This window comes from Notamacropus eugenii, chromosome 6 (genome assembly GCF_028372415.1).
Source record: "Notamacropus eugenii isolate mMacEug1 chromosome 6, mMacEug1.pri_v2, whole genome shotgun sequence".
NCBI lineage: Eukaryota > Metazoa > Chordata > Mammalia > Diprotodontia > Macropodidae > Notamacropus > Notamacropus eugenii.
In genome coordinates, this window is record NC_092877.1 from 147,998,943 (window position 1) to 148,014,907 (window position 15,965).

Consider the following 15,965-nt stretch of genomic DNA (forward strand, 5'->3'; position numbering starts at 1 on the left):
TATATATATATAGTCAGAGGGCACAGGGTGAGTTGTAAAAGAAGCAAGAAAAAGCTTTTTCAATGGAGGGGAAAAGGGAGGTGGTGAAAGGGAAAAAGTGAAGCTTACTCTCATCACATTTGGCTTAAGGAGGGAATAACATGCACACTCAATTTGGTATGAACATCTATCTTACACTAAAGGAAAGTAGGGGAGAGGGGGATAAGTGGGGTGTGCGGGGATGATAGAAGGGAAGGCAAATGGGAGGAGGGGTAAACACTTTTGTGGAGGAACAAGGTCAAAAAAGAAAACAGAATAAATGGGGGGCAGGATAGGATGGAGGGAAATATAGTTAGTCTTTCACAACATGACTTTTATGGAAGTCTTTTACATAACTACACATGTATAACCTATATTGAATTGCTTGCCTTCTTAGTGGGGATGGGTGGGGAGGGAGGAAGGGAGAGAAGATGGAACTCAAAGTTTTAAAAAGGAACATTAAAAATTGTTTTTACATGCAACTGGGAAATAAGATACAGGTAACGGGATATAGAAATTTATCTTGCCCTACAAGAAAATAGAGGGGAAAGGGATGAGAAAAGGTAGAGGTGTGATAGAAGGGAGGGCAGATTGGGGTAAGGGCTAATCAGAATGCACGGTGTCTTGAGGTGTGGGAGGGGAGAGATGGGGAGAAAATTTGGAACTCAAAATCTTGTGGAAGTGAGTGTTAAAAACTAAAAATAAATAATTAAGAAGTTAAGAAACAAAATAAAAAATAAAAAAATGAATTAGTTAAGACTCTACAAGATTTCTTGATTAATGCCATCAGAAAAATAACTCTAATGACTTTCTTATTTTTAATATCAAAACAGATGTGGGTGCAGCAGCGATTCTATCTACACATGGCAAGTTACTCCTTTTTTAAGATGACACTATGCTAAATGTAACAAGCCCCAGAAGATTCTGAGTATTCCTATGAGATCCCTTACTATTCAAAAGAGTTTTATCTGACAATCCATTTGGAAAAAACTAAAAGAACTGAATTTTTAAAAATTTTTGTCTGAACAATGACATGAACTTGTAAAGTTATTTCACTGAGTCAAAAACAGCACAAATATTGCAAGTAAATAGGACCCAGGACTGGATAGGTCTGGATTAAATTTGATAAAGCATATTATTTTTTTGTCATTTTTTTTTCAAATCTCAGTTGTTCCACAAGACAAAGACTTATTTACTTCTTCAGCACAAGTTTTCTTGTGGGGATGTACAGCTTCAGATTATAGGACCATAATATTTTTTCATAAATTTACTGATTTTCAGTTTTCAACATTCACTTTCATAAGATTCTAAGTTCCAAATTTTCTCATCTCTCCCCTCCTCCCACCCTCAAAAAGTGTGTAATTTGATAGAGGCTCTCCACATATATTCATATTAAACCTACTTTCATATTAGTCATATTGGAAAGAAGAATTAGAACCAATGGGTGAAACCATGAGAAAGAAGAAACCAAACAAATAAGAGAGAGAGAGAGCAAATAGTCTGCTTCCATCTGCATTCAGACCCCACAGTTCTTTTTCTAGATGTGGAGAGCACGTTCCTGGCTGGGTCTTGTGGAGTTGTCTGAGATCCTTGCATCACTAAGAAGTGCTGATTCTATCAAGGAGATTAGCCATCGCCCAACATGGCTGCTACTGTGTACAGTGTTCTCCTGGTTCTGCTCACTTCACTCACCATCAGTTCATATAACTCCTTCCAGGTTTTTCTGATGTCTGCATTTCTTATCGCACAATAGTATTCCATTACATTCATATACCACAACTTGTTCAGCATTCTCCAATGGATGGGCATCCTCCTCAATTTTCAATTCTTTGGCACCACAAAGAGAGCTACTATAAATATTTTTGTACATATGGGACCTTTTCCCATTTGTATGATCTCTTTGGGATACAGGCCTAGAAGTGGTATTGCTGGGTCAAAGGGTATGCACATTTTTATAGTTCTCTGCACATACCTGGGATCACAATCTTTGTGGGTGATCTAAAAAGAAATGGAGAAACATCTGTTCGTATAAATAATCTGTAGCACATTTTAAATGGTGACCTATATATTCAAGAAGTTGCATAAAAGACATTACTGATAATCTGCAGAGTGAGACAAGGAGGTGGGCTAGTCATGGGATGAGAGTGAAGTGTAACAGAGACTATGTGAATGCTCAGTGGGTATCCATGAAATGGAAAGACTGAGAGAAAGATTTCTAGCACCTTGGGCAAGACATCTCTGGATGTTCTGAAGTAGAATGGAGACAAGAATCACAAAGGCTGAGAAGCCATGGTTGACTTGTAATCTGTAGTGATGGAGGAAAAGTCCCATACTAATGAGATCAAATACATACTTAAGTTCTAAATCAATCAATCAGCAAATATTGATTAAGTGCATATAATGTGTGTAACTGTATAAAGCACTAAGGATACAAAATACAAAAAAGAGATGGGAATTGATCTCAAAAAACTTACAGTGATTTCAGGGTAGGGAATAGGAAATTTTTTTTTAATTTTTAAATAAGAGACAATCAGATATACCTGAGTGTTCAATGGGACAAGAATCCTAGGAAAAGCAGGCTTAGATTAGTGAGGAAGACATTAAGTACATATCCCAGCTCTGCTTTACCAAAAATGTAAGCAGTAGTGCTTTAGTGTAGAAGTGAGGCAGGCAAAAGGGAGAGCAATTCATAAACCAGTATGAATAGTCCACACTGTTAAACTGTGTATACTGTTTGACTCGGCAATACCACTATCAGATCCGTTTCCAAAGGTGATCAGGCAAAAAGAAGTTATACGTTCTCAAAGATTTCTAGCAGCTCTCTCTGTGGGGCAAGGAACTGGAAGTTGAGGGGATGCCCATCAATTGGGGAATGGTTGACCAGATTGGTATGGGGTTGTGATGGAAGCTACAATGCTGTAAGAAGTGACCAGCAGATTAATTTTAGAAAAACATGGAGAGACTGGCATGAAATTATGAAGAGGGAAATGAGCAGATCCAAAAGAATGTTGTAGACAGTCATGGCAATATTGTTTGAAGAGTAAATGTGAACAACTAAAGTATTCTGAACACCATAAACACTCAACACCAACTATGAAGGATCTATGAAGGAAGATGCCAGCCACTTCGAGAGAAAAAACTGATAAATCAAAGCATGGATAGCACGGTTTGACATACATATGTATACAGATATACACATATGCACACATGCACACACATATACGAAGCTAAATGGTGGGCTTTTCTAGTTGGGGGAGGGGAGGGACGAAACAATTTAGAACTTAAATGTAAAAAAAAAATTAAATGAAAAAAATCATTGTATTGTTAAAAAGAAAAGGAGTAGTCTGATCTTCTACAATGTACATATAGTGCGAAACACCATTCAAATCAATAACTACAGCAGATGACTCAACGAAAAGGGCAACAACAAGAAGAAGTTAGAATGATACACGTGGAGTCAAGAGCAGAGAGAGGGAAAAAATGGCCAAAGAAGGAACACAAAAACAAAGGTGAAGCCTGTCTCCACAAAGGAAATTTATGTCTTAATTAATTTCTCAAGTTTAGAATTCCAATTAGTGTTATAAATGAATGATACGTAAATAGAGAAGAGAGGAGAAGAGAGGGAAGGGAGGGGAGAAGAGACTACTTCAAGTTTTCCAAAACAAGATATTAAGAGGAAAATGTATTGGCCACAACCAAAATTACATTGGAAAATAAAACACAGATAATTTATGAACAAAGTCTCATTCACATATATATCAATAACAGAATTATATGACAATATTCATCTGTTAAATTGGGCGGTGAAAAGCAATTGTTTCCAATTTTTAAAAATTGTGCACGATAATGCTTATTCTATTAACAATGGATGATCACTGAATGTTCATATTTACCTTAATATCAGATGTATCACGTTGACTGTTACGCCATGCTCTTGAAATAGATGAAAAAGTTCTATCTGCATGATCGAATTTTCCACCTTGTAGATTTAGGAAATAAGTTGTAAAAGGCTCCTAAAATATACAAAATTATTTTAAAAATCATCAGCAATGAAGCCCCCAGTGATCTCTTTAGAACAAAATATTTTTAGTAATCTTCATAGCTTAATATGTATTGACAGAATTAAAAAAAAATAAACCCAGGAACAAATATAAAACTGAAATAATTAAATTCATTTCAGAACATTAATTTAAATCATGAGAAATACTTCAAAATATTTCATCTGCAATGTTTTCTAAAACAATTTTTTTTCCCAAAAATACTACACTACATTGATCAGTCAAAAAATGAGACTATGTAGCCTTCATGGTACAAAGAAATATTCCAACATATAATTTTCCTTTTGCTATTGTTCAATATTTAATTTATGATTAAGAAAAGAAAAATGTTTGAAAGATTTAAAAGCCTCCTCTTAGTTAAAGAACACTTAAACACATATTAGCGGATAATTGCTTGAAATTAGCTAAGCACTATAAATTACTTTGAGGATTTATGTCTGCCTGTACCATTCTAACAAGCTTTAATTAATGATGTGCTGCTAATGCTTTCCCAAAGAAATTACTTTCTGCGGGATGAATCACCTTTCAATGTACAGAAACATTCCCTGTTTAGCCAATATATTATCAATACGTGGCATGAATAATTCCACCTACAGACATACCACAATTCCTTTTGGGACACTTAGATTAACAAAATGTATAAACATATGACCACCTTAAAACTTTTTCCAGTGCTTATCATTTTGATACCATAAGTGAAAGTAATCCTTGTAAGAATTTATAATCTGTTAATATACAAAGTGTCCAATTAAACAAAATTACTTAACAAATGCAGAAAATTCAAGGTAAAATATAACTAAAATATTCTATTGAAACATATTTAATAAAATATGCACTACATGCTACCACATGTATACTTCAAATACTGTTATGGTTCATTTTAGCAATCTTTAAAAGGTATTAAATAAAGATCAGTCATTACTTCAAAATACCAATATCTCTCTGTATCATCAGACCTATTTAGTAAAAATTATTAGCCAAATTCGACTTACCATTCTTAATAACCATGCAAGCACAAAGCTTGCAGTTGAATAATGAGTGCCATAGTGGAACTTCGGAACTTGATCATCTTCCCATGATTCATAACGCTCTGCAAAGAATGCCGCTCTTTTGGGATTCAGAGCTCCTATGGGCTGCCAATTAAAATAAACAAAAAAGACATAAATATAACCATATTTTATGTTTTTCTGTCTTAGAAGGTAATATCATTAGCATGCATTAAAGTGACTTAAAACAAAATACACGGTGTTTTTGCGAAAATGTTACTGCATTCAGCAAGAAAGTAAAAAAAAAAAGTATTCAAAGCAGGAGAAAGAAGCAAGTAGCTAAGTAAATGATGTAGGCCACTGTTATTTCTTGATAAACTTAGTGTCTGTCATACAGGGTGTCTCAATCAGCTAAATTAGCTCCTAATGAACTAAAGGTAGAATTACAATAAGTGAGGGCTGGCTATACAATACTTGCTAAGTGCCTATAAAATTCCATTTCATTAGATGAAAACAACAATCAGACTCCAGAACTTAAAGCTAGTGTACTTTAAAATTTTTGGAAAGGTGAATGATTTATAAAAAAATCTGACAGCAGAGTGAGAGCAAGTATTTGGAAGAAGGGAATAGAGGAAAGGATTAAGATGTAACTGGAAATGTCTATTAATGCTAGTAAATTTCTATTAATATTAGCAATCACCAGTCCTAGTTGCTAGACAAACATTTAAAAAAGTTCTCCAAATATACAAAATATATTTAATATACTTTATACTTAATATAAATTAGGTAAATTTACAACAGACTATCATTCAAAACTGAAAAAACTACATGAAATAATAACTTCAAGTTTAAAAAGTCTGTTTTCCAGAAAACCTTCTATTCTTTATTTACAATATAGAATACCAATTGAATGAAACAACATCTTCAACATCTAAAGCTGTCCCCCTTACTTTGAGAAACTGATTCTCTACTTTTATTAAGATATACTAATATTTCATCATTAGTTAAGGAAAGGAAGATGAAAATACTAGGCAACTATATAATTCATTAAAATTCCACAAAATTTTTTTGATAAATGCAGATATAATATATTCAGTAGAAAATATAAGTTGTCCCTTATGACATATTTAAACGATTTTTCTGTGCATAAGGACTTAATTTTAAGTAACATTCAGTATTTATCATTTTGGTTTTTAAGCAATATGTATTTCTTTTTTGTGTCTGTGCTACAAATAAATTTCTGTTTCAAATAATATCCCTGGTTTAATCAATTTTACCTTACTAAAAAAAGCTTCATTTAGCAAAATAGGAAAACATTTTAGTTTGATTACTATTTGCTGAAGTTCACTAATTTGAAATGCAACCCTTCTAAACACTGGTTCTCCATAAAAGGGATATCTGATTTAGTAAATGTATTCCAATTAAGAATGAAACTGACTCCAAGAATTCCTTTCTTTATTACAGAACATTTTAAATGTATTTTACTTATTTTGCCTGAAGATAGCCATGGAAAGATAGAAGAAAGAAATTAAATCATTTAAAGACAAATTATATAAATTAAAAATAGAATCAATACTGCTTTGAATGACTCTGAAGCATTTTAAGTATTCACTTTATCTGCTCCTATTTTTATTACTCTCCAAATGAGAACACCCCAAATCAATAGTTATAGAATTACGTTTCTGGAATATAATGCTAAAACCAATTAGGATTGATTTCACTAGCTTTTGAAAAAATAGTATCATGCACAGAGAGAGAGAGAGCTTTGCATCTAGAGCCCACAGTATTGATTTTGGCTGTTATTGTTATACTTGGTTTCTGAAGTCTACCTACTACAAGACAACTATCAAGACGTGCCACATTTATTTGCAAGCTATAAAAAAAGTCCCCAAATAAAAGAAGGCTTGAAAACAACAACAACAACCCAGGACTGTGGAGCTGTGCACTGACAATGATACACTATCAGCTTACTCAGAGAAGTTACAGTGGGAATACACACATTGAATTATACATTACACGAATGCACTGATTTATTGTGGTAATAACATCCACCTCATTAAAAGATTCTGCTTTGCTGCAGTCGGAGGACTACATATTGTTTACTGCTATAAATTAATGGCAGTGCAGAGAAGACTGTGGAACCATCCTAACAATAGATCTGTAATGACAGTGCTGTATATCACAGCTTCCTCAGCAGCTTCATAATAAAATGGAGACAATGTATTGGGCTAATACATTCTACCATGCTGGCCCATATTTTTCTGACAACTGCTTTAACAGATGAGCTGATTCAACTATGTTATAATGTGCTGTAAAGCATTTAACCAAGCACAAGTTAGTCCTATACAAAAGTGCTATGTAGTACTTTTTAAATCACTATCTAATTCTGTATTTAAAGACATTTTAAACTCTTACCACACGAACCAAAACCCACTGCTGCAGGTGTTGCTTGTTTCTTATAAAAGAAAGAGCTGCTAGGTAGCACCAAAAGAAAGATCACTAATAGAGAAAACCAAGATGAAGTTCCTTTGAGTATTTTTTGGAGAAAGCTAACAAACTCAGTACCTTAGCATTACATTTTCAGTATTTGTTTCTCAAATCATTAAATAGGTAAGAGATTATAACTACAAGCAGTAAAGTAAAATTATTGTAATATATTGATGCAAAATTAAAGAAAACAAACAAGTGAGAATACAAAATAGCCAGTCAAAACCTAAATTATGAAGAAAATATATTTGAAAAAGTAGATGAAAACATAAAAGTAAAAATGAATTAAGACCCTTGCATCTGCCTTGGCAAATCCAAGAAATATTAACATAATGGAAAGGTAGAGAAATGCAAAATTAAGCATTTTGACTAAGAAAAAAAGAAAGAAAACTTTGGAAATAACCCATGTATAAAAAATATCTTAACAAAATAAGGGTACCAGAATAAAACTGTCATAGTGCTCCAGGACACATTACTGTGGCATAAAAAAGGGGGGAGGGGTTCCAATACAGTGATGGGAGTTCAGTTTCAAGGATGGCAATGGCTCCTTTAAACCTGAAAAAAGACATGTTAAAGAAAATTGTTTTTCAAGCAGTTCCACACGCATGTTCTAATGAACGATTGCCATCTTTTATTATCTACTATGACAAGCACTAGTGTTAGCTACTAGAAAAATGGCATTCTTTAGAGGTTATCATTATAAGTCTCAAGAAACAGGACCAAAAGGTATGAGAATAGGAGTGATAAAAATGTTTTAGAAAAGAGCACAATTCACCACCACCACACTCACAAATACATATGCAGATGTGGCACAATGAGGCATCAAATCAAATCAAATCACATTTTTTAGTGCTAAAAGGGAACTTAACTTCATAACTGTGAAGATCTTCAAATTGATGTCCACAGAATTTATTCAGTATTAAGTAAATTACTAAGTAAGTATTTGGAACATTAGATCTCACAGATCATGTATTTCAAGTATTTCATTTTACAGACTTCGGCTGATACCTAGAGAAGTCAAGTAGCAAAGCTAGCATTAGAAATATGGTTTCTGAGTTTGAATCTTTCTAAAGACTTCATTGCAGTAAGGTTTCATTTTCTCATTCATCAAATACTCATTAAGTACAAACTACACACAGAGGACCATGCTAAATACAAGAGACAGATGAAAACAATAGTCTCAGATACAAAATTTAGATAAAATAAAGTCACAGAATTTATTTCAATTCAAATGAATGCATTTATTAGGCTCCTCTATATGCTTAGTGCAGGGATTACAAAAATGAAAATTAGAGTTCCTACCTTAAAAGCATTTATCATGTAGTAGAAAAGACACTCCTTTTCAAAAGTATTTCATTTGCATAAGAACATGAGTCTACCATTTTTCTTTCATATTAATTAAACCCTTGAAGTGTAGAATTCCAAGAGTGAAAAAAAATTCTTCCAAATATATAGTAAGCAGAACGAAGAGGAAAAAGGAGGGGGACAGAAATGGTTTTAAAGTAATACAAACATCTTTTTCCTTTTCATTGATGTTAATTGGTGATAAATAATGAAGCATAATTACACTTGTAATTAAAATGACGATGTGAAAGGTCACAGAGGAGTTGAGCTTAACTCTGCAAAAAAATTTCCGAAGACCACCAACTCTAATATTGATATTGATAGAAAACAACAAAAAGCTCCCCCAAGAAGCCCAGGGATGCGTGAAAGGGCAGCCAAAGGCACATCAGACACGAGAAAAGGGTCCTCCTGGCAGGGAGTCAGGGTCAGCTCAGGCAAACGTCTGAAATCTGGTCAGCACCCCGGGAGGAGCATCTAACAGCAATCTGGAACATGGCAACACGTAGAACAGAACATGGGGAAGATGGAAGCCAAGAGAGGAAGCATTAGAAACAAGAGACAGGGCATGATCATTACATCTCAGAGGATATGGAAGAGCAGAACCTGGCCCTAGTACAAAGTCCCAAACTAGGAACTGAGACCGGAAATTCAAGTAAACAACGTGTGTGAGAGTGTGTGTGTGTGTGTGTGTGTGTGTGTGTGTGTGTGTGTAAAGGATACAATGGGTGGAGCCAAGATGGTGGAGTAGAAAGGCACACATACTATAGCTTTTCCCCCACAGCCCATAAAATACCTGTGAAAAATGACTCTCAACAAATTTTAGAGCAGCAGAAGCTACAGAACAACAGAGTGAAAGAGATTTCCAGCCACAGGTAACCTGGAAGGCTGAAAGGAAAGGCCTATTGCATAGGATGTGGAGCAGAGCGGAGCCCAGTGCAGCACAGGGAGGAACAGGACTGAATCAGGCCTCCAGGGCAAAATCCCCAGCAGGGAGGGTCCCAGATTCCTCAACCCAAAAGCGCCAAAGAAAGCTTCAAAGGTCAGGGTGGGAGGGCTTTCCCAGTTGGGAGAGAGGGGAGCAGATCCCCCCAGCATATGCCCCAGGCAGTGGCAGAGGCGGCAGCAGCAGGCCGTGGGCATGGAAGCAGCCTGGGTCCATTGTCCCACAGCTCAGCTTAAAGCCTCTGTGGGAATTGAGGAGGGGATCTGCACCTCAGCCCTTAGTGGTGGCCTTGCCCCCACCTAAAGCCCCTGGGGGAATTGAGCAGCTGATCTGAATCTCAGCCCTGAGCATGGTCCTGGGGGGAGAAGAAGCATTAGGACACCCCCTTTTGACAAAGGATTCAGAAGTCAAGTAACTGGCTGGGAAAATGCCCAAAAAGGGGGAAAAAAATAAGACCACAGAAGGTTATTTTCTTGGTGAACAGGTATTTTCTTATATCCTTTCAGATGAGGAAGAAAAATTCATACTGTCAGAGGAAGTCAAGGCTTCTGCCTCCAGTACCTCCAAAATGAATATGAAATGGGCTCAGGCCACAGAAGAGCTTGAAAAGTGAGTCAGCAGCTTGCTAAAGGAGAACCAAAAAAATGCTGAGGAAAATAACACCTTTAAAAATAGGCTAACTCAATTGGAAAAAGAGGTCCAAAAAGCCAATGAGGAGAAGAAGGCTTTGAAAAGCAGAATTAGCCAAATGAAAAAGGAGGTTCAAAAGTTCACTGAACAAAACAGTTCTTTAAAAATGAGAGTGGACTTCAGGGAAGCTGATGACTATACATTAAACCAAGAAGTTACAAAACAAAATCAAAATATTGAAAATAGAAGATAACGTGAAACATCTCACTGGAAAAACAACTGACCTGGAAAATAGATCCAGGAGAGACAATTTAAAAATTTTGGGGCTACCTCAAAGCCATGATCGAAAAAAGAGCCTAGATATTATCTTTCATGAAATTATCAAGGAAAATTGCCCTGATATTCTAGAACCAGAGGGCAAAATAAATACTGAAAGAATCCACCAACTACCTCCTGAAAGAGATCCAAAAAGAGATTGTGGCCAAATTTCAGAGTTCCCAGGTCAAGGAGAAAATATTGCAAGCTAGAAAGAAACAGTTCGAGTATTGTGGAAATACAGTCAGGATAACACAGGATCTGGCAGCTTCTACATTAAGGGACTGAAGGGCTTGGAACTGGATATTCTAGAAGTCAAAGGAACTGGGATTAAAAACAAGAATCACCAACCCAGCAAAATTGAGGATAATATTTCAGGAGTAAAAATGGTCATTCAATGATATAGACTTTCAAGCATTCTTGATGAATAGACCAGAACTGAAGAGAAAATTTGACTTTCAAACACAAGAAGAATGAAAAGGTAAACAGGAAAGACAAATCATAAAGGAAAGAGAGGATATACAAGAATAAGGTATTGGAGTTTGGTTAAGGTAAAGAAATGAAGTGCAGTGGAATGAGAGGAAACCACTTCAATCATAGATAACTAGTGCTGATCATATTCATTACCTTTTATCATATTTTAGCCTCCTTAAGGAAGACAAAGAGGGGACAAAGAGAGGGAAAGGTATAAGAAGATATGACGGGGAAAAAGAGGCTAGGATGGTGGTAAATACACACAATTAACAATCATAAGCATGAATATGAATGAACTAAAACATAAAACAGAAGACAGTAATAGAATGAATTAGTGGGTAGAATCCAAAATATGCTGCTTATAAGAAATACACTTAAAACTTACAGATTCATGAAGAGTTAACCTGAGAGGCTGGAAGAGAATTTACTATGTCTCAAAAAAGTAAAAAGCAGGGATGATAGTAATTTTATCTCAAAAAGAAAAAACCCAGTAAAAATAGATACGAACAGTGAGAATTAAAGGTACCATAGAAAATGAAATAATATCAATATAAGTATACATGATCAATAGCATAATAAGTACTTAAAGGAAAACTTAATCCAAATAAAGGGAGAATTAGACAACAAGAATATGTTAGCTGGGGATCTCCATTTGCCCCCTTCAGATCTAGACAAACTTCAAATCATAACCAGAAAAGAATTTTAGAATTTTAGAAAAGTTACTTGGATTCTTTAAGGAGATTTCTGAGGAATTAACTGAGATGGGAAAAGAATTACAGGGTAGTAACTGGCATGCTAGGATACATACTAAGATCTAACGAGGGTATTTTTTAAAGATGGGTGACATTTTGGCATTTTTGTAAGCAGCAGGGAAGAAAACGGAAAATAGGAAAAAAATGTTAGAATAAGGGTGATGAATGGGGCAATTTTGTGGAGGAAAAGAGGGATAAGATCATGAGCACATGTGGAAGGCTTTACCTTGCAGGTAAGCAGAAGGGTCATCCCACTGTCAGAGACCAGAGTGAAGGAGGAGATAGCAGAGAATGTCAGATAGATATGTGATGGAGGGGATAAAGGAGAAGAGAGAACCCTCAGTTATGGCCTCAATTTTTGGATAAAGTAGGACACCATGTCCTCACCAAAGACAGTGGTGGGAAGGAATGGTATGTGAGGCTTAAGAGAAGAAAAGGTTTGGAACCAGTAATGTGGTGAGTAGGACACAGAGTCAAATAAGGAGGATAAAGTAAAACTGCTTTGCTTTACAGAAGGCTCATTTAAAAATAATTATCATAAATTTATAGTGGACCCTGTTAACAAAGTTTTTGGATTTGCTCCTATTCTGCTCATGAGCAAATGAATAAGAAAGAAGGGGGAAGGTGGAAGGTGGAAAGAGATATCCAAGGTTGGGATGTGATCGTTGACAGGACGAGAGAATAAGGAATTCAAAAGTACAAGATGGTATAGTTGAATTGATTCACCAAAAGGTCAAAAACAGGAATGAAGGAGACTGTAGACAAAGCAAGGCTGAAGAAAAATTTAGGAGGAGTTAAACTTAGAAAGAGATGAAATGATAAAAAATTACGATCAGATAAAGGAAATTCAGAGTTCTTGACCATGGAAGTGGAATACTTGTGAGAGACAGAGAAAAAGACAGATATATAGAACATGTATGAAGTGATTACCTTCTGTCTGGTGCTATGCTAAAAGCTTCCTTAAGCTATAACCATTCCTATATGTAGCGGAGGTTGAGTAGACTGAGGAACAGGAAAGTTAGTGTATTTGGGGAAGCATAAGTTATATGATGAAATTCCCTAAAATGAGGAAAGGAGTTGGGATGGAAAGACTGTCAGCCAGGTGTTTAATTCACTACAAAAAAGACAGTGACTATTTTGGGGATCGAAGTATAATTACTATCAGAATCTGGGCTGAATGAAAAATTTCAATTGAACTAATCTCAAAGGATAGTGAGAGACAGACAGAGAGACAGAGACAGAGACAAACAGAGACAGGGACACAGAGACAGAGAGTCTAGAAGTAGCAATAGGGAGCAAGAAGTCTATTGCCTCTGACAGGAGTGAAAGTACAAGCAGTACTAGAATACGCAGCATCATGAACAAGGAGTCCGGATTCACTGAGAGCCACAAGATGAAGGAGTGAGAAAGGAAGAAGCTTAGTTTTCTAATGTTATCATTTTACTATTTGTTCTATGACAAGAAAAAAAAAGCTTTATTTATCTTGCATATGAGGTCTGAGGAAACTGACAGTCCATCCTCTGCCTCCCACAAAAGGAAAAGAATCTCTTCCAGCTCTAAATCTAATGATAAAATGATGATCTATAAAATGAGGAAGTGTTGGTACAGTGTTAAGACACCTGAATTTGGAATCAGAGGACCTTTCATTCAAGATCTGCTCTACTACTTACTATTTCCCATATGACTATGGGAAAGTCATTTCAAAGCCACATGCATTTATTCACTAGGCAGATACTTTATTACAGTCACTAGGTTCGATTCTGGAGGTACAATGACAAGACCTTCCCCTACATCCCCCACCTCCCCCAACAAAACTACCCTCAAGGAGCATACTTTGATTGAATCTTACTCACATGTAAAACAAGAGGTTTGTGCTGATGATCTGAGGTCCTGTAAGGTCCTACAATTCTGTAACATTTCATCAGAGGCAACAGTGTGCGTTACCTCACCCTTCCCACAGTTTTGTAGTTCTGCAGCCTCCACCACTCCTTTGGAAGGCTCTTTACTGGTATGTATGAAAATACATTATTCCTCCCTTCCTTCCATTCTACCTTCCACTTTAAGAAATAAATACTTCTCCAGAGTGAAGTGTTTTCTACTTACCAAGTAAAAAATGAAAATTTTATCAGTACTTAATAACACTTGGAGCAGGGGTGGTGAACCTGTGGCCTCAAGTGACCTTCTAGGTCCTTCAGTGTGGCCTTGTGACTGAGTCCAAGTTTTACAGAACAAATCCTTTTATTAATGGCATTTCTTCTGCGATGTTTGGATTCAGTCAAAGGGTTGCACCTGAGGACCTAGAGGCCACATGTGGCCTCAAGGCTGCAGGTTCCCCACCCCAATAGAGGAAAACAATGAACTAAATCCTTTCTTTCCCCCTACTGCCCCTTCCCAAAAGCCTATGTCCTATTAGGAAACTTGGTAAAAGCTGAAGAAGGAACTCAGCTCCTGGAAAAAGAATTAGCATGGTAATAAGACTTAGATTGGGAAGATCCTAATCTAGTTAGGATCACTGCCAGAATGAAGCCATTAGAAAAATAATTCTCCAAGGTGCTTCTAGATTTCAAGTGGCATTCATCTATTTTAAGGAAAAAAAATGTTAACTGAACTTTCACCTGAGCCCTCTAAATATGGTGTACTGATGATAATTTGTAGCTAGAAGCCACATTTCTCTTTGTATTGCTACATTTCAAAATACAGAGAATTTATACTCCTAACATAAAGTGTCTTACTTCCATAAAAGTCATCCTTTAATGGCGAATTTTGGTATGAAACTGACCCTAAATTCTTGAAGCTAATGCTTGTGGTATATAAGTTCTTTCAAATACAATACTAAGCTGGAAATGTTTGGAGTGCAGGTCTAGTGAGTCACCATAGGTTTGTGATTTGAGAAGAGGCCTAATTAAGCGTAAACAGACTGATCAGTAGTTTATCTCCATGCAGGGTCACAAGGATATAGATTTAGAAGTAAAAAGGCATTTCAGAGATCACTGACTCCAAGAAGTTTTTAGAGAAGTGATGTGATCTGCCCAAGGTCAGACTGATTGTGGGTAGCATGCCCTAAATTTGAACCCATGTCTTTTGACTCTAAGTTAGTGCTTTTTTCACTTTGCCACACTGGGTCATGAATATTTTGCCCACAATATCTCCTGAAGACTATCTACTACTCCAGAAGGATTGTGATGTATTAGAGAAAGGAGTACACACATTAAATGAAACCAGAGATATTTAAAGTACTAAAGTCTATAATATGGAAATATGTTTAACATGATTATACATGTATAACCTTTATCAGACAGCTTACTCTCTTGGGGATGGGGGAAGAGAGGGAGTGAGGGAGTAAAATTTGGAACTCAAAATCTTACAAAAATGAATGTTAAAATTATATTTACATGTAATTGAAAAAATATAATACTATTAAGTACAAAAATAGAGTATTGAAGTCTAGCATCAAAGTCAAAGGTTATTCAGGAAGTCTGGACATGCAATTAGTCATTTTATTAAAATCATTTTAAAATATTGGATTTAATATTTTATGGTCAGAAAATGCTTTCTAAACATCCACAATCAAGTATCTTCATTTTACTGGAATGAAAAGTAAAGTTCTGAGTTCTGTCAAGGTCAGATAGCCAATAAGTATCAGAATAACCTTTAACCTGATGCTACTTAAACTTGCAATCATGTGACCAGGGTTGACTACAGTCAAAACCATTCCTTCTTTTCAAATATGTTTTAGGAATGGATAAAGAAATGACCTAAAACGATCAGCTCCTTGAGGTAGGGAAATGCTTAATATGGAGAATGACAATCTAAACTAGTGGTGTCACTGAGCCCTGGCTACTGAGTGCAGCCTCACAAGATTAAAAATGTAATTGGGAAATATTTAACAAAATAAATAAAAATGCAATAAAATATAGATAACATTACATTTTAAAACTAACTCAAAATGTGGCTCTCA

General features: G+C 35.7%; 1 protein-coding gene across 4 annotated transcripts in view; it reads right to left on the bottom strand.

Annotated features, from left to right (window-relative positions):
• The window catches only part of LRBA (LPS responsive beige-like anchor protein), a 783,746-nt gene that overhangs the window by 159,111 nt on the left and 608,670 nt on the right, over positions 1–15,965 (bottom strand). For all 4 annotated transcript variants that reach the window (XM_072621222.1, XM_072621224.1, XM_072621221.1 and 1 more), the window contains 2 exons: positions 5,069–5,209; positions 3,912–4,031 (listed from right to left, as the gene is read on the bottom strand). In XM_072621222.1, the coding sequence (XP_072477323.1) occupies positions 3,912–4,031; positions 5,069–5,209 (261 nt within the window). The remainder of the gene's footprint in view (positions 1–3,911; positions 4,032–5,068; positions 5,210–15,965) is intronic.